This window comes from Aethalodelphis obliquidens, unplaced genomic scaffold (genome assembly GCF_003676395.1).
Source record: "Aethalodelphis obliquidens isolate GAN/ISIS:26980383/991018 unplaced genomic scaffold, ASM367639v1 scaffold2, whole genome shotgun sequence".
Lineage (NCBI taxonomy): Eukaryota > Metazoa > Chordata > Mammalia > Artiodactyla > Delphinidae > Aethalodelphis > Aethalodelphis obliquidens.
Genome location: NW_020837946.1, coordinates 88,860,349 through 88,880,839, shown reverse-complemented (window position 1 = coordinate 88,880,839; position 20,491 = coordinate 88,860,349). Strand labels below are relative to the sequence as shown.

The 20,491-nt window shown below is 36.8% G+C and overlaps 1 protein-coding gene across 1 annotated transcript in view; it reads right to left on the bottom strand.

Moving 5' to 3' along the window:
- LRP1B (LDL receptor related protein 1B) overlaps nt 1-20,491 on the bottom strand; it is a 1,467,083-nt gene that overhangs the window by 103,786 nt on the left and 1,342,806 nt on the right. Inside the window, exons 76-77 of the mRNA XM_027078335.1 lie at nt 6,621-6,844; nt 5,436-5,542 (exon numbers count right to left, since the gene is read on the bottom strand). Of these exons, the coding sequence (XP_026934136.1) occupies nt 5,436-5,542; nt 6,621-6,844 (331 nt within the window). The remainder of the gene's footprint in view (nt 1-5,435; nt 5,543-6,620; nt 6,845-20,491) is intronic.

The following is a 20,491-nucleotide window of genomic DNA, read 5'->3' as shown; positions in this document are numbered from 1 at the left end:
AATGGACAAATTCTTAGAAAGGTATAGCCTTCCAAGACTGAACCAGGAAGAAATAAAAAATGTGAACAGACCAATCACAAGCACTGAAATTGAAACTGTGATTAAAAATCTTCCAACAAACAAAAGTCCAGGACCAGATGGCTTCACAGGTGAAGTCTATCAAACATTTACAGAAGAGCTAACACCCAACCTCTCAAACTCTTCCAAAAAATTGCAGAGGAAGGAACACTCCCAAACTCATTCTACGAAGCCACCATCACCCTGATACCAAAATCAAAGACACTGCAAAAAAAGAAAATTACAGACTAATATAGAAAAATGAATATAGATGCAAAAATCCACAAAATACTAGCAAACAGAATCCAACAACACATTAAAAGTGTCATACATCTTCATCAAGTGGGATTTATCCCAGGAATGCAAGGATTCTTCAATATATGAAAATCAATTAATGCAATACACCATATTAACAAAGGGAAGAATAAAAACCATATGATCATCTTAATAGACGCAGAAAAAGCTTTTGACAAAATTAAACACCCATTTATGATAAAAACTCTCCAGAAAGTGGGCATAGAGCGAACCTACCTCAACATAAGAAAGGCCATATATGACAAACCCACAGCAAACATCACTCTCATTGGTGAAAAACTGAAAACATTCCTTGTAAGATCAGGAACAAGACATGATGTCCAGTCTCACCACTATTATTCAACATAGCTTTGGAAGTCCTAGCCATGGCAATCAGAGAAGAAAAAGATATAAAAGAATACAAATTGGAAGAGAAGAAGTAAAACTGTCACTGTTTGCAGATGACATGATACTATATGTAGAGAATTCTAAAGATGCCAGCAGAAAATTACTAGAGCTAATCAATGAATTTGGTAAGGTTGCAGGATACAAAATTAATGCACAGAAATCTCTTGCATTCCTACACACTAACAACGAAAGATCAGAAAGAGAAATTAAGGAAACAATCCCATTCACCATTGCAACAAAAGGAATAAAACACCTAGGAATAAACCTACCTAAGGAGGTAAAAGAGCTGTACTCAGAAAACTATGACCCTGATGAAAGAAATCAAAGGTAACACAAAAAGATGGAGAGATATACCATGCTCTTGGATTGGAAGAACCAATGTTGTGAAAATGACTATACTACCCAAAGCAATCTACAGATTCAATGCAGTCCCTATGAAATTACCAATGGCATGTTTTACAGAACTAGAACAAAATATTTCACAATTTGTATGGAGACACAAAAGACCCCAAATAGCCAAAGCAATCTTGAGGGGAAAAAATGGAATTGGAGGAATCAAGCTCCCTGACTTCAGACTATACTACAAAGCTACAGTAATCAAGACAGTATGGTACTGGCACAAAAATAGAAGTATAGATCAATGGAACAGGATAGAAAGCCCAGAGATAAACCCATGCACCTATGGTCACCTTATCTTTGATAAAGGAGGCAAGAATATACAATGGAGAAAAGACAGTCTCTTCAATAAGTGGTGCTGGGAAAACTGGACAGCTACATGTAAAAGAATGAAATTACAACACTCCCTAACACCATACACAAAAATAAACTCAAAATGGATTAAAGTCCTAAATGTAAGACCAGACACCATAAAACTCTTAGAGGAAAACATAGGAAGAACACTCTCTGACATAAATCACAGCAAGATCTTTTTTGACCCACCTTCTAGAGAAATGGAAATAAAAACAAAAATAAACAAATGGGACCTAATGAAACTTACAAGCCTTTGCACAGCAAAGGGAACTATAAACAAGATGAAAAGACAACACTTAGAATGGGAGAAAACATTTGCAAACGAATCAATGGACAAAGGATGAATTGCCAAAATATATAAACAACTCATGCAGCTCAATATTAAAAAAACAAACAACCCAATCAAAAAATGCGCAGAAGACCTAAACAGACATTTCTCCAAAGAAGACATACAGATGGCCAAGAGGCACATGAAAAGCTGCTCAACATCACTAATTATTAGAGAAATGCAAATCAAAACTACAATCACCTGATACTGGTTAGAATGGGTATCATCAGAAAATCTACAAACAACAAATGCTGGAGAGGGTGTGGAGATAAAGGAACCCTCTTGTACTGTTGGTGGGAATGTAAATTGATACAGCCACTATGGATAACAATATGGGGATTCCTTAAAAAACTAAAAGTAGAATTACTATATGACCCAGCAATCCCACCTCTGGGCATATACCCAGAGAAAACCATAATTCAAACAGACACATGCACCCCAATGTTCATTACAGCACTATTTACAATAGCCAGGTCATGGAAGCAAGCTAAACGTCCACTGATAGACGAATGGATAAAGAAGATGTGGTACATATATACAATGGAATATTACTCAGCCATAAAAAGGAACAAAATTGGGTCATTTGTAGAGACGTGGATGGACCTAGAGACTGTCATACAGAGTGAAGTAAGTCCGAAAGAGAAAAACAAAGATTGTATATTAACGTATAGATGTGGAATCTAGAATAATGATACAGATGAACCAGTCTGTAGGCAGAAATAGAGACACAGAGGTAGAGAACAAATGTATGGACACCAAGAGGGGAAAGTAGGGGGGGCAGTGGTATTGGTGGGATGAATTGGGAGATTGTGTTGGACATATATATACTAATATGTATAAAATAGATAACTAATAAGAACCTGCTGTATAAAAATAAAATAAAATAAAATTCAAAAAAAAAAGGAAATACATTCACAGGCCAGATGCCATCAAAAAAAATAAAATTCGGGTTATGGAGTTATGGTGGGCAAGGTACAAATGCAAGGCTCTAGGACGTGGCATATTATTTCTATAATTATTCTTAGTCTCTTAGGTATTCAAGAAATTATACTAATCAATTTACATTGGTGTTAACTTCTGATATAAATGAATTGTTATAAATTCTCTGTAAGGTAAATATTATCATATGCATTTTACAAATAAGAACATCGGTGCTGAAAAGTTTATGCAGGTTGTGCAATTTTAACTCAAGCCTATATAAATGGAAGGCTTATACTCTTTCTAGGACTCCATATTTCTTCTGTCTAATACACTATGCTATGCCCAATAGGGTATACCATCTTCCTTTTGAAACTTTTCTGTCAGCTATTATGGCACTGAATTCTGTTGCTTTGCTCCTATTGCTCAAACACCTCTGTAGTCTTTATTTTTGATCCTGACTCTTCTGAATATAAGCATCTCACACATTTCTACCCTAAGAAGCCTCTGTTTTCTCCTCCCTTGTCTATCTTAAATCCAGCAACTTTAAATCATCGGATTTCTATTGCCAGTTCTCTGAACTAAGTTTCTAGTTCTGCTTTGAGCTCCAGAACTAAAATCTCCAATTTCCTGTGAGATATCTCCATCTGATTGACTTATGTTGGTCATGTCCACAACTACAACACATGACAGCAAGGAAATAACACTCCCTTCATAAATAAATTTCCCAAGAATGCCTGTCTCAGATTCCCTCATAAGAACCCTCAGACAGGCAATTCTATACATTGCTTCCTGAGTCATTTTTTAAAATGAAAATAATGTTATGTATACTATGGCTATGTAAGATGTTAACGTCAGAGAAGCTTTTTTTAAATCAATTGTCCAACCTTTCTACTGAATAAAAGTCTAAAATTAGTTAAAAATAAAAAAGTTAAGAAAAAGAAGTACAAAGTTCTTTAAAAAATAAAATAGTGTTTGAGCAGATCATGCCACTTTCCTCAAAATCCCCAGTGGCTTGCTTCCCTTAAAGCTAGAATAGAATCCAGTCCTTATCAGTGTGTTCTAGGTCCTGGATGATCTGACTTTGGTCACCTTGTCACTCTCACATCTACTATTCTCCCGAGTTGATCATATGCTTCTAGGCATACAGCCATCCCTTGGTGTCTGCAGGGGATTGGTTATAGGATCCCCCACGAATACCAAAACCTGCAAACGCTCAAGTCCTTTATATAAAATGGCATATTATAGTCAGCCCTCGGTATCTGTGGGTTCAGTAAATTCAACCTACCATGGATACGGAGCGCCAACTGTCCTAACATTACTGCTGTTTCTTACACATGCTAAGTTCCTTCCTAACTCATAACTTGCCATTCTGTCTACTTGGAAAGCTCTTTCTTCACATAATCACATAGTTTGCTATCTCTCTTTATTCAGTCATCTTCTCAAATATCACCTTTCTAGAGATGACTACTTTGATAATCATAACTAAAATAGTACCTTCCCATAACTGCCCATCTCTTATATTTTGTTTTCTATATAGCTTTTATAATTACCTGACATGATGTATCCTACATATTCTATCCTATACAGGAAAGTAAGTTTCCTGAGAATTGGAACTCTCTTCACAAGGGCAGGAACTTATTTCTTCAGCATCTGGAACAATTTCTGTCACCAGGTGAGTGTTCAATTAGTATTTGTTAAATCACTGAATTGAGACACACCTACATAAATAAACTAAATTCCAATGATTGTTCCTTCCTATAAGAGTAAAAACAATCTACTTGGAGGAAAAGGCATAAGGCACATTAAAAGTAATAAAAATATAAGTACCAAATATAAAGTTTCAACTTTATATTGTTAAATAACATATGCTATAGAAAGCCTAATTGTTAAATAACGTATGCTAAGCCTAATTGCAAAATAACATATGCTATAGACAATGTATTGTGTCCTTTTTGATGGGGATGTAGTGGGAGGGGGTGGGGGATGGCACAAAAGTCTCTGAGGCTTCTGCAGTATGAAAATATTTTATGAGGAAGTACTAAACTTAGACCTTACAAGACTGGTAAGATTCCTCTAGGTACACAAAAGTTGGAAGGGCATTCTAGATGAGGGATCTGGGAGGAAAATGGCATAGGAGAAAGAACAGGAATGCAGAAAAAAGACCTGAGCTCCTGAACAGTCCTGGAAGTACAGAGAGTGTAGACTGGTAGTTTAGATGACATGGCTGGAAGGGAGATTAAAGCCAGATTGAAAAGAGCTGTGAGTGTCTTTCACAAAAGTTGTTTATATGTTCCCACCTGTCTATCCATTTAGTCTCTCATCCTCTAGGAATATTACCATCTATCTCAATATCATTAACACATAGCTGTAAAAACACCCTAACACAATGCTATAAACTGTCAAAATTTCATGCAGGTGAAATCCTACTTATAGCCTTATAACTTAGGTAATTGTCAAATAATATCCCCATAATATCACCAGCAGTATGGTAAGAACCTGACTTTCAAGTTGGGAAAGTACAACATGAAATGTTAATGACTTTTATAAAGTCATACTATAAATTATTTTATCTGCTTGTAAAAATGATTATATTGCCAACAAAACTAGAAAGAAAGGCAATACTATTACACTTAGCACACTACTTCACATTTTAGACTGTGTGGGACACATATCATACCTGTGGGTCTCTGTAAATTCTTTTGTACTAAAATTCTTCTCAGAGTACCGTCCATGGCCGCTTCTTCTATGTGGGAGTGGTCCCCAACAATCGTCCAGTACATCATCCTGAAGAGATAGGTCAAGTTGGTTAGCCTGGTGAATGTGCTTAGCCTGGTGAATGTGCTGTTACAACCCAAAACAGGGTCTCTTCAGACCCTGTGCATCAGAATCACCTTAGAGTCCCTGAAAATTGCCTGAAAAAGCAGATTTCTGGACCCAACTCTAAACCTACAGAGTGAGTACCTCCAAGAGGGGGCCCCAGGAGTCAACAATGTAAAAGTCGTACCTATTCCCTAAAATTTGAGAGCCACTGTTTAATAGGCTCACTTGATAGGCAAAGTTCAATTTTGAAAATTTCCTTAAAATTTTAGAAGAAAAATATTTCTAACACTTGAAATTATCTTCTTATCATGACAGAATATTCATTTTACTATAGATGATGCATCAATATGCTTTTGTTTTTGATACAGTAACTATTTTCTCAGACATAAATAATTTTCTCACTTAGAAGACACCACATAACATAATTCTAGTAAGTAAACAGCAGTTGCCTCTTTTTACTCAGGATCTAATGATCCACTTTATGGGTGATTAGGAGTTTTATTTAACATTTCCCTATTTCCTTTTTGGTCATTGCTTATAAATAAGAAATAAGAGAGTAAAAAAGGAAAAAATCAAGCCGAGTAAAGGGAATATTTGTGTTAAATTGTTTAAATTTGTTTATACATATGCCTCCATTTTTTATTACCAGAAATAGCCCGTCACTAATATTCTACACTTAACATGTTTAATGTTATTTTTAATGTCTCAAAAATTCGATTTTAGATTAACTACAGTGGTTATGTTTTTCACATCAGTTTCATTAATCTGAATGCACACATAACATATACACTGAATGCACACATAACATACACTAAATGTATAAAGTAGCAAATGTTAAGGAAGAAGAATATATTTTGCACCACCATTTGGTGTGAAAAGGACATGCTTTTGTACAGAAGGGGTAGAGGGATTTTCAGAAGTCTTGTGAATCTATTATACGTTGAACACTCTTCTAGAAACAACACTACAGAGCATGGGTGGGACAATCTATAAAAATGGATACTCATATCAAGAAATATAAATAACCAGGTCATTAACCTACCCTCTTTTAGGATTTACAGCAATAGCATAGGGTTCTCCAGCCATATTTGTTAAGAGTCTGGTGCAGTTGGGGCCATTCAGCTGTCCTACGTTGATAGAGTATCTCAGACTGGTCCAGTGAGTAGTGTAGTAACTGAACCAGTGCATTCTAGAATGGTCAGTCCAATAAATATTTCCAGCAACCCAGTCAACTGCAACATCCCTGGGCCTTTTAAATTCAGGACACTAAAAGAAAACAAAACAACAAACCACAGTATTTTCAAAAGCAAATTGGCGGAGTTTTCTATATCTATACATTGAGATTGTTTGGGAATCTTCTTAACATGGTCAGGTGTTAATTGTTACATAGATTTTTTTAAATCCCCAACATACTTTATTTTATTTTTAGTTTTTATAGATGTATAATTGCACAAATCCTAAGTATACAACTCACTGGAGCTTTACCTATCACTGCCCCTGTTTAACCACCACCCTACTAGAATACTTCCAGAATTGTAGAAGGTTCACTTGTGACCTCTCCCAGTAAGTATTTCTCTTAGAATAAGCATAATCCTAACATCTAAATCACAGATTAGCTTAAACAAATCCACATAAACAGAATCATACTCTTCTATTCCTGACTTCTTTGACTCAACATCATGTTTGTGAAATACACCCATATTGGTGTGCATGTCAGTTATTAATTACTTTTTATTTCTGGATAATATTTCAGAATATGAAATATTACTCATGAATATATATCAATTTGTTTACCATTTTACTGGTAATATATATTTTGCTTGTTTACAATTTTAGGCCACTACAAATAAAATTATGAATATTCCTTTATGTGTCTTTTGGTGGACACAAACTCTCATTTCTGTTGAGTATTTAATAAGAAATAGAACGGTTGAGTCTTAAGATATACTTATGATTGCTTAAATAGATAGGGCTAGAATTTTTTTTTCAAAGAGTCTGTACCAATATTCACTCTTTTCAGGAATTTAAGAAAGTTCCAGTTGCTCTACATCCTTACCATATATAATTTGATTTAAAATTGAAACAGAAAGTTAATACAAATAGACACATTTAGAGAGATACTATATTTAAATGTCTTTTGAGGAAAGTTACAATCTCTGTCATTTATATTAAATCTGCTAGCTTGGATTTTCTGTGCAATAGTATATTACTGAAATATTGTGAGACAAAGGTAAGAGGGTTCATTGGGAATAGACAGCAAGGAAAATAACGTATGCTGTGCCCTTCAATTAACTTGATCACTTTGAGCAGGAACTAGTGTAGTAATTAATTTGACGTGGTCAGGTTTATTGTGCATAAACAAAAGTGAGAAGAAATTCTCAGGGGTATTATTATGAAGAATAGAAACAATTATTTGAAGGTCATTATAACTAGACATGTAGTCAATGTGTAAGAGCATTGTTAGGACCTGGTAACCAGTGGAAATATGGGTTTTTAACACATGACTGTTTCTTCTGTGATTTACCAGTGAACACATTTTATTAAAGAGTGGGCTTGGATTAAAAGAAAACAAACCGAACTTCTCAAAAAGAACGTGAGATGCCAAGAAACAGGAATTAAAAGTCACTGTCTGCCGTGTGATTACTGAGATCTCAAAGAAGGAAAAATACGGCTTGAACTAAACACAGAACTCACAGAAATTTCTAATGACCTTTATTATCAATCTTTTCACTTATTGGTTTAAAAACTAAAATTATGAAATTTTACAGTAATCTACTTCTCAACTCTAATAAATACTCTCCATCTACCCAGTGATATCTCATAGCTAACTGAAGTTAAATAAAAGCACTCTACGATACAACATGGTCTAAACATGCCATATAAATAATATTCATAAATGGGTAGACTATAAAGATTTGTCCTAGCCAAAACACAAAATCATTTTCAAGTGTTCCAATATTATGTAAATTAATTGTAATTCTTTTTTTTTTTTTTCTGATTTGGCAGCACTTAAAAGTAAATATATCGGACGAGGGGAAGATGGCGGAAGAGTAAGACGCAGAGATCACCTTCCTCCTCACAGATACACAAGAAATACATCTACACGTGGAATAACTCCTACAGAACGCCTACTGAACGCTGGCAGAAGACCTCAGACCTCCCAAAAGGCAAGAAAGTCCCCACGTACCTGGGTAGGGCAAAAGAAAAAAGAATAAACAGGGACAAAAGGATAGGGACGGGACCTGCACCAGTGGGAGGGAGCCGTGAAGGAGGAAATGTTTCCACACACTAGGAGCCCCTTTGCGGGCAGAGACTGCGGGAGGCAGAGGGGGGAAGCTTCGGAGACAAGGAGGAGAGCGCAGCCACCGGGGTGCGGAGGGCAAAGCGGGGAGATTCCCGCACAGAGGATCGGTGCTGACCGGTACTCACCAGCCCGAGAGGCTTGTCTGCTCACCCGCCGGGACGGGCAGGGCTGGGAGCTGAGGCTCGGGCTTCAGGGAGAGGTCGGAGTGCAGGGAGAGGACTGGGGTTGGCTGCGTAAACACAGCCTGAAGGGGGTAGTGCACCACGGCTAGCCGGGAGGGAGTCCGGAAAAAGTCTGCACCTGCTGAAGAGGCAAGAGACTTTTTCTTCCCTCTTTGTTTCCTGTTACGCGAGGAGAGGGGATTAAGAGCGCTGCTTAAAGGAGCTCCAGAGACTGGCGCAAGCCGCGGCTAAAAGCGCGGACCCCAGAGACGGGCATGAGACACTAAGGCTGCTGCTGCCGCCACCAAGAAATCTCTGTGCAAGCACAGGTCACTATCCACACACCCCTTCCGGGGAGCCTGTGCAGCCTGCCACTGCCAGGGTCCCGGGATCCAGGGACAACTTCCCCTGGAGAACGCACCTCAGGCTGGTGCAACATCACGCAGGCCTCTGCCACCGCAGGCTCGCCCCGCACTCCGTACCCCTCCCTCCCCTCGGCCTGAGTAAGCCAGAGTCCACGAAGCAGCCGCTCCTTTAACCCCGTCCTGTCTGAGTGAAGAACAGACGCCCTCCAGCGACCTCCACGCAGAGGCGGGGCCAAATCCAAAGCTGAGCCCTGGGAGCTGTGAGAACAAAGAAGAGAAAGGGAAATCTCTCCCAGCAGCCTCAGAAGCAGCGGATTAAAGCTCCACAATCAACTTGATGTACCCTGCATCTGTGGAATACATGAATAGACAACGGATCATCCCAAATTGAGAAGGTGGACTTTGAGAGCAAGATTTATGATTCTTTCCCCTTTACCTCTTTTTGTGAGTGTGTATGCCTCTGGGTGAGATTTTGTCTGTATAGCTTTGCTTCCACCATTTGTCCTAGGGTTCTATCCGTTTTTTTTTTTCTTTAAAAAAAGTTTTCTTAGTAATTATTTTATATTTTAATAACTTTATTTTTTATCTTACTTTATTGTATTTTATCTTCTATCTTTCTTTCCTTCCCTCCCTCCTCCCTCCCTCCTTTTCTTCCTTCCTTCCTTCCTTCCTTCCTTCCTTTCTTTTTTTCTTTCTTTTTTTTCTTCTTATTTTTCTTTCTTTCTACTTTCTCTCCCTTGTATTCTGAGCCGTGTGGATGAAAGACTCTTGGTGCTGCAGTCAGGAGTCACTGCTATGCCTCTGAGGTGGGAGAGCCAACTTCAAGACACTGGTCCACAAGAGACCTCCCAGCTCCACATAATATCAAATGGTGAAAATCTCCCAGAGACCTCCATCTCAACACCAGCACCCAGCTTCACTCAATGACCAGCAAGATATAGTGCTGGACACCCTATGCCAAAGAACTAGCAAGACAAGAACACAACCCCACCCATTAGCAGAGAGGCTGCCTAAAAACATAATAAGTCCACAGACAACCCAAAACACACCAACAGACGTGGAACTGCCCACCAGAAAGACAAGGTCCAGTCTCTTCCACCAGAACACAGGCACTAGTCCCCTCCACCAGGAAGCCTACACAACCCACTGAACCAACTTTAGCCACTGGGGACAGACACCAAAAACAACGGGAACTACGAACCTGCAGCCTGCAAAAAAGAGACCCCACAGTAAGATAAGCAAAATGAGAAGACAGAAAAACACACAGCAGGCGAAGGAGCAAGATAAAAACCCACCGGACCTAACAAATGAAGAGGAAATAGGCAGTCTACCTGAAAGAGAATTCAGAATAATGATAGTAAAGATGATCCAAAATCTGGAAATACAATAGACAAAATGCAAGAAACATTTAACAAGGACCTAGAAGAACTAAAGATGAAACAAGCAACGATGAACAACACAATAAATGAAATTAAAAGTACTCTAGATGGGATCAATAGCAGAATAACTGAGGCAGAAGAACGGATAAGTGACCTGGAAGATAAAATAGTGGAAATAACTACTGCAGAGCAGAATAAAGAAAAAAGAATGAAAAGAAATGAGGACAGTCTCAGAGACCTCTGGGACAACATTAAACACAACATTCAAATTATAGGGGTTCCAGAAGAAGAGAAAAAGAAATGGACTGAGACAATATTCGAAGAGATTATAGTTGAAAACTTCCCTAATATGGGAAAGGAAATAGTTAATCAAGTCCAGGATGCACAGAGACTCCCATACAGGATAAATCCAAGGAGAAATATGCCAAGACACATATTAATCAAACTGTCAAAAATTAAATACAAAGAAAACATATTAAAAGCAGCAAGGGAAAAACAAATAACACAAAAGGGAATCCCCATAAAGTTAAAAGCTGATCTTTCAGCAGAAACTCTGCAAGCCAGAAGGGACTGGTAGGACATATTTAAAGTGATGAAGGAGAAAAACCTGCAACCAAGATTACTCTACCCAGCAAGGATCTCATTCAGATTTGATGGAGAAATCAAAACCTTTGCAGACAAGCAAAAGCTGAGAGAGTTCAGCACCACCAAACCAGCTTTACAACAAATGCTAGAGGAACTTCTCTAGGCAAGAAACACAAGAGAAGGAAAAGACCTACAATAACAAACCCAAAACAATGAAGAAAATGGGAATAGGAATATACATATCGATAATTACCTTAAATGTAAATGGACTAAATGCTCCCACCAAAAGACACAGATTGGCTGAATGGATACAAAAACAAGACCCATATATATGCTGTCTACAAGAGACCCACTTCAGACCTAGGGACACATACAGACTGAAAGTAAGGGGATGGAAAAAGATATTCCATGCAAATGGAAACCAAAAGAAAGCTGGAGTAGCAATTCTCATATCACAAAAAATGGACTTTAAAATAAAGACTATTACAAGAGACAAAGAAGGACATTACATAATGATCAAGGGCTCGATAGAAGAAGAAATAACAATTGTAAATATTTATGCACCCAACATAGGAGCACCTCAATATATAAGGCAAATACTGACAGCCATAAAAGGGGAAATTGACAGTAACACAATCATAGTAGTGGACTTTAACACCCCACTTTCACCAATGGACAGATCATCCAAAATGAAAATAAATAAGGAAACACAAGATTTAAATGATACATTAAACAAGATGGACTTAATTGATATTTATAGGACATTCCATCCAAAAACAACAGAATACACATTTTTCTCAAGTGCTCATGGAACATTCTCCAGGATAGATCATATCTTGGGTCACAAATCAAGCCTTGGTAAATTTAAGAAAATTGAAATTGTATCAAGTATCTTTTCCGACCACAACACTATGAGACTAGATATCAATTACAGGAAAAGATGTGTAAAAAATACAAACACATGGAGGCTAAACAATACACTACTTAATAATGAAGTGATCTCTCAAGCAATCAAAGAGGAAATCAAAAAATACCTAGAAACAAATGACAATGGAGACACGATGACCCATTTGGGATGCAGCTAAAGCAGTTCTAAGAGGGAAGTTTATAGCAATACAATCCCACCTAGAAACAGGAAACATCTCGAATAAACAACCTAACCTTGCACCTAAAGCAGTTAGAGAAAGAAGAACAAAAGTACCCCAAAGTTAGCAGAAGGAAATAAATCATAAAAATCAGATCAGAAATAAATGAAAAAGAAATGAAGGAAACAATAGCAAAGATCAATAAAACTAAAAGCTGGTTCTTTGAGAAGATAAACAAAATTGATAAACCATTAGCCAGACTCATCAAGAAAAAAAGGGAGAAGACTCAAATCAATAGAATTAGAAATGAAAAAGGAGAAGTAACAACTGACACTGCAGAAATACAAAAGATCATGAGAGATTACTACAAGCAACTCTATGCCAATAAAATGGACAACCTGGAAGAAATGGACAAATTCTTAGAAATGCACAACGTGCCAAGACTGTATCAGGAAGAAATAGAAATATGAACAGACCAATCACAAGCACTGAAATTGAAACTGTGATTAAAAATCTTCCAACAAACAAAAGCCCAGGACCAGATGACTTCACAGGCGAATTCTATCAAACATTTAGAGAAGAGCTAACACCTATCCTTCTCAAACTCTTCCAAAATATAGCAGAGGGAGGAACACTCCCAAATTCATTCTACGAGGCTACCATCACCTTGATACCAAAACCAGACAAGGATGTCACAAAGAAAGAAAACTACAGGCCAATATCACTGATGAACATAGATGCAAAAATCCTCAACAAAATACTAGCAAACAGAATCCAACAGCACATTAAAACGATCATACAGGATGATGAAGTGAGGCTTATTCCAGGAATGCAAGGATTCTTCAATATATGCAAATCAATCAACGTGATACACCATGTTAACAAATTGAAGGAGAAAAACCATATGATCATCTCAATAGATGCAGAGAAAGCTTTCTACAAAATTCAACACCCCTTTATGATAAAAACCCTGCAGAAAGTAGGCATAGAGGGAACTTTATTCAATATAATAAAGGCCATATATGACAAACCCATAGCCAACATCGTCCTCAATGGTGAAAAACTGAAACCATTTCCACTAAGGTCAGGAACAAGACAAGGTTGCCCACTCTCACCACTCTTATTCAACATAGTTTTGGAAGTTTTAGCCACAGCAAATAGAGAAGAAAAGGAAATAAAAGGAATCCATATCGGAAAAGAAGAAGTAAAGCTGTCACTGTTTGCAGATGACATGATACTATACATAGAGAATCCTAAAGATGCTACCAGAAAACTATTAGAGCTAATCAATGAATTTGGTAAAGTAGCAGGATACAAAATTAATGCACAGAAATCTCTAGCATTTCTATACACTAATGATGAAAATCTGAAAGTGAAATCAAGAAAACACTCCCATTTACCATTGCAACACAAAGAATAAAATATCTCGGAATAAACCTACCTAAGGAGACAAAAGACCTGTATGCAAAAAATTATAAGACACTGATGAAGGAAATTAAAGATGATACAAATAGATGAAGAGATATACCATGTTCTTGGATTGGAAGAATCAACATTGTGAAAATGACTCTACTACCCAAAGCAATCTACAGATTCAATGCAATCCCTATCAAACTACCACTGGCATTTTTCACAGAACTAGAACAAAAAAATTCACAATTTGTATGGAAACACAAAAGACCCCGAATAGCCAAAGCAATCTTGAGAACGAAAAATGGAGCTGGAGGAATCAGGCTTCTGGACTTCAGACTATACTACAAAGCTACAGTAATCAAGTCAGTATGGTACTGGCAGAAAAACAGAAAGATAGAACAATGGAACAGGATAGAAAGCCCAGAGATAAACCCACGCACATATGGTCACCTTATCTTTGATAAAGGAGGCAGGAGTGTACAGTGGAGAAAGGACAGCCTCTTCAATAAGTGGTGCTGGGAAAACTGGACAGGTACATGTAAAAGTATGAGATTAGATCACTGCCTAACACCATACACAAAAATAAGCTCAAAATGGATTAAAGACCTAAATGTAAGGCCAGAAACTATCAAACTCTTAGAGGAAAACATAGGTAGAACACTCTATGACATAAATCACAGCAAGATCCTTTTTGACCCACCTCCTAGAGAAATGGAAATAAAAACAAAAATAAACAAATGGGACTTAATGAAACTTCAAAGCTTTTGCAGAGCAAAGGAAACCATAAAGAAGATCAAAAGACAACTCTCAGAATAGGAGAAAATATTTGCAAATGAAGCAACTGACAAAGGATTAATCTCCAAAATTTACAAGCAACTCATGCAGCTCAATAACAAAAAAACAAACAACCCAATCCAAAAATGGGCAGAAGACCTAAATAGACATTTCTCCAAAGAAGATATGCAGACTGCCAACAAACAGATGAAAGAATGCTCAACGTCATTAATCATTAGAGAAATGCAAATGAAAACTACAATGAGATATCATCTCACACCAGTCAGAATGTCCATCATCAAAAAATCTAGAAACAATAAATGCTGGAGAGGGTGTGGAGAAAAGGGAACACTCTTGCACTGCTGGTGGGAAAATAAATTGGTACAGCCACTATGGAGAATAGTATGGAGGTTCCTTAAAAAACTACAAATAGAACTACCATATGACCCAGCAATCCCACTACTGGGCATATACCCTGAGAAAACAATAATTCAAAAAGAGTCATGTACCGAAATGTTCATTGCAACTCTATTTACAATAGCCCGGAGATGGAAACAACCTAAGTGTCCATCATCGGATGAATGGATAAAGAAGATGTGGCACATATATACAGTGGAATATTACTCAGCCATAAAGAGAAACGAAATTGAGCTACTTGTAATGAAGTGGATGGACCTAGAGTCTGTCATACAGAGTGAAGTAAGTCAGAAAGAGAAAGACAAATACCGTATGCTAACACATATATATGGAAGTTAAGGAAAAAAAATGACGTGAACCTAGCGGTAAGACAGGAATAAAGACACAGACCTACTAGAGAATGGACTTGAGGATATGGGGAGGGGGAAGGGTAAGCTGTGACAAAGCGAGAGAGTGGCATGGACATATATACACTACCAAATGTAAAACAGATAGATCGTGGGAAGCAGCCGCATAGCACAGGGAGATCAGCTCGGTGCTTTGTGACCACCTAGAAGGGTGGGATAGGGAGAGTGGGAGGGAGGGAGACGCAAGAGAGAAGAGATATGGGAACATATGTATATGTATAACTTATTCACTTTGTTATAAAGCAGAAACTAACAAACCACTGTAAAGCAATTATACTCCAATAAAGATGTAGAAAAAAAATGATTTTAGCAATGAAAAAAAAAGTAAATATATCAAGTGGTATGGGCTTGTCAGTATAAGTCATAAATTTATACAGATGAGAGACAATGGGAAAATATAACCATTATAAACTGTGTAATGCCTGCTGGAGCATATTATCATTTTTTAACACCACTAGAGCAATCTTTTAGCATGCAGAAATATTATATCAGTTGTCTAGCATGAACATAGAAAAATACCTATTTTGGCTTTATCAGATGTTAATATACATACTTAATTTTCTATCCTATCGGTATTCTTGCTAAAATAGGACATGTTTTATGCAAAGCTTCACCTTTTTGAATTTAAGATTTTTATTTTATTTCGCTCATGCTCAAAACTGGGCTGATTATCTTTCCATTCTATATTTCTATACCTGGACTGCTGACAATTAAAACCTCAGATTCCTAATGATCACAGAACATTCAGAAGTTTGATTTTGTGATACTTTTTCAGGTAAGCTGGCTAGTGAAAATTCTATTAATGGTGAATTCCAGGAGGATATATCAAACTTAGGTCACATTCCTAGAGTGAAGAATATGGCTTAAGGAAAGGGAAAAATGTTACTTTTCAATGCTGAGCATAAGAGATGCTGAAGAGTTATAGAGTCATTTAAATCTATACAGTTATTCTCTGGTTCCTTGATCAAGGAATCCCTAATGTCATTCTGGTATCAATTAAAGTAGGTAGAATATGGGATAAAGGATGGTCATGCCCAATAAATTCAACCTAAAGTCATGAATCATCAGTGACAAGATGATTCTCAGAGAATAATGGCAGCAGGGTGAAGATGTTACTAGGTGTTCATCCTCAGTGACTCATAACATACTGAATGCTCAATTATTCTCAACACTGAAAAGAGAAGAATTGAACAGAAGAAAACAACAACAAGAGACAGCAATAGGATGGTCTTATTATTAAGGAAACTGTGGCGAAATTAGGAAATCACCTCTATAGTGAGTTCTATAGGAAATAAATAATCCCTTTCTATTGCTCACTACTTGACCAGGATTGTGAATAGCATTAGCCATCTAAAAGGGATTCTCATATTGAATGAGTGTTGGTTGGAGAGTGGCAGGCAAATTCCTGTTGGGTCTTATGGAGAAATTCAAAATCAATCAGGTACATACAAAAAGTGGGAAAACACAGAAAAAGTAAACTGAGGTTCTTGGCATGGAGTGGAGACTGACATGAAAAACAGAAACAGATAGTTAAGCCATTTGTCTCTAAAGAGACTGAAAACAAAACAACCAAACACATTAGGTTGGAAATAAGAAGAAAACATGAAACTCTCATTTGCCCCTTGGGCTAGCACTCTAGACACACAGGCCAAAGAACTAGAGACACTAATGAGATATGTCATGTTTAAGAGACTGCAGAGGCGTGTGGTTACCCAGACAACAAAAGGCATTGCTCATATTTTTGCACAAAGTAGAAGACAAATTTTGACTGCTTCCTCCAGACAGATGATTTCTTTCCTAATAAGCTCTCTAAATACACAGCCGAAGTTTTGAGTCCTGAGGCATTCTTCTTCATAGAGATATATTAGTTGAATGAATGAAATGCTTAAAATCTTACAGAAAAAATGGCAGCTTGATTGTAACAAAATCAGAGGTTACTGCTTTAAACTACCAGTCCTTTACAGCTGTGGATTGTAATGTATCTGGCACAATTCCAGCTTCAGTAAACTAAAGATATGTCTTTATATATGTCTTTATATATAAATACTGAAGGCATTTGTTTTAAATCAAGGAAAGAGGAAAATCTATGAAAGGAGAATGAAAACATTCAAGCCATGGAAATGTTATCTTTTGTAAAACAAAATTCCTATAGTTAGCAATATAATTTAAGAAAATATAGTTAACACAAGGATAGATTGAAGTGGTCACATATTTCATTTGTTCATGATTTTTCATCTTTGTGTATATCTAAGAAAAGAAAATTCAGTTCATTTTGCTGAAGTTAATTATCTCCTGATGCAATGCTAGTAAAACAAAGATGTGAAGACACTGTAAAGAACTTGTGCTTGTGTGGTGGGGGGAGTCCACATTCAATAGACAACATCCTGAAAAGACCCAGATTTGTCTTTGGGTTACAGGGTCAATATTGTATGTGATTTTATCGTTTTTTAACACGCTCAGTGTTCTTTAAACTTATTTGTTATGATTTACCACCCACCCTCCATAAAAAGCAAAACCCACTCTCAAAACCTTCATTCACACTACCAGCTAAACAAAAGATATCATGGAAGACTGGAAAGCACACAACATTTGAAATCAGAAACTTGGTTTAAGAGCCAGTCCTAGTTTCTCTATAAATTATGTGGCGCATAAAAATATAGGATTTGGATTAGATGATCTGTTAAAGTCTTTAGCTTCTAAACACGAAATTATATAACAGTTTAAAACATTATCCATTCTTTACAAATCTTAAGAATGCATCTAATGCTAAATATGAATTTTCATGCATTAGTAAGTGAAAAATTTGTTGATACTTATGAGGGCAATTTTGACATCATCTCCCTATGTGAAAGACCTGGAATTAAGAAAGCAAGGTGTCTTCTGATGTTTACAGTTTAAACAAGCACAACAGCTGAGATGTAAGGCAGAACTATCTGAAAGCAGAGATTGCAAAATGGTACACTGAGGACTAAATTTAAGTTAAAGTTAAAAAAAAACCTATTAAGTAGATACTAACTTTAAAATTAAGAAGATATCACTTTAACAAATTAAACTTTTTTTCTTAAAAATTAAGGATAAATAAGATAGTATATCAAAAGCAGGCCAACATTCCAGAGTAGCAGAGTCAATCAGCTGCTTCTGTTTTAATGAGATACATCTTCAGTTTGCCTCTCTCACCTGGACGCCTAATGTTCTGTCCAACCTGTTTCACTCATTTAACTTACCTATATAGCTGGTTTGCAACCCATGCTTTAAAGAGACAAAAGAATTCGACTTTAATGAATAAATCATGTATCTATAAGAAAGGGGGTTAAAACAGCAATAAACACATGGGAAAAGAAAAGTCAGAGAAACAAATGTTGAGAGTGTGTCTCCAGAGTCATTAGGTAAGCGTCTTGTAGATAAACTGGAATACTTATGTAGCAGATATGTAAATGTGTATGTATATATATATATGAATATGTACACATAAATTGGGCCCTTATAGTTCAATGTCTCTCCATCAAGTTCATTCAAATTATTAATATGTAAGTGTATGTGTACATATACATAATACTGAATTTTATATATCATTTTCTTTCCTGCTTCATTAACATTAGTTTCCTGCTGTTTCATTATATCCTAGATACACTAGCAATCCATTTTCTTTTTTTTTGAATTTTATTTTATTTTTTATACAGCAGGCTCTTATTAGTTATCTATTTTATACAATTAGTGTATATATGTCAATCAAAATCTCCCAATTCATCCCACCACCACCACCCCTCATTGGAGTCCATATGTTTGTTGTCTACATCTGTGTTTCTATCTCTGCCTTGCAAACTGGTTCATCTGTACTATTTTTCTAGATTCCACATATATGCATTAATATACGATATTTGTTTTTCTCTTTCTGACTTACTTCACTCTGTGTGACAGTCTCTAGATCCACCCAAGTCTCTACAAATGACCCAATTTCATTCCTTTTTATGGCTGAGTAATATTCCGTTGTATATATGTACCACATCTTCTTTATCCATTCATCTGTCGATGGGCATTTAGGTTGCTTCCATGACCTGGCTATTGTAAATAGTGCTGCAATGAACACTAGGGTGCATGTGTCTGTTTGAATTATGGTTTTCTCTGGGCATATGCCCAGTAGTGGGATTGCTGGGTCATATGGTAGTTCTATTTTTACTTTTTTAAGGAACCTCCATACTGTTCTCCATAGTGGCTGTATCAATTTACATTCCCACCAACAGTGCAAGAGGGTTCCCTTTTCTCCACACCCTTTCCAGCATTTGTTGTTTGTAGATTTTCTGATGATGCCCATAGTAATCCATTTTCTAAGTCTAAACAGAATGTGAAATAATAATGAGGTCACCTTGTAGGCTACTTCCTGGGCATACAATTGACATTCTCCAGATGGTAGTCAGTCTTTTTGTGAGTCTGTGCTTTCAAACATTAACAGTTAGTTCAGTTAGGCCTTTTGGAAGACCTGAAAGCACATTATGTAGGCTGAGATCTCTAATACCTAAACCAGACCAAGACCAATCTTAATGATCACAATAATAATAAAAGTGATGTCTTCTTAATAAAGGAACTTTGATTCATTAGGGTAATTAAGGGAGGCAGAGAAAATAATGCATATTATAATTGTGAAGTTGCATTCTTGTAAATGAAGCATGATCTATTTATGGCTAGAAAAAAATGTGGGTGTATATGTGAATATTCATGGGTGTGAAAGAAGATGGGAGGGGCGTGGTAGGAGATGAGTCTAAACATCATGGAGAGACTTGTAAAACAATGATTTTTCAATGGAAATCCATTTGAATGTTTTAAGTAGGGAGATATGATGATGAGTTTAATGTTCTAAGATTATTTTGGCTATGGTGTGAAGAATGGCTTGGGGATGGGGACCAAGGAGATACAGGAAATTCAGAGGAGGCTTACTCAATAGACTCCAGAGGGGAGGATACAGGAAATTCAGAGAAGGCTTATTCAATGGACTCCAGAGGGGAGAATGTGAAAGTTTAATCTAGGC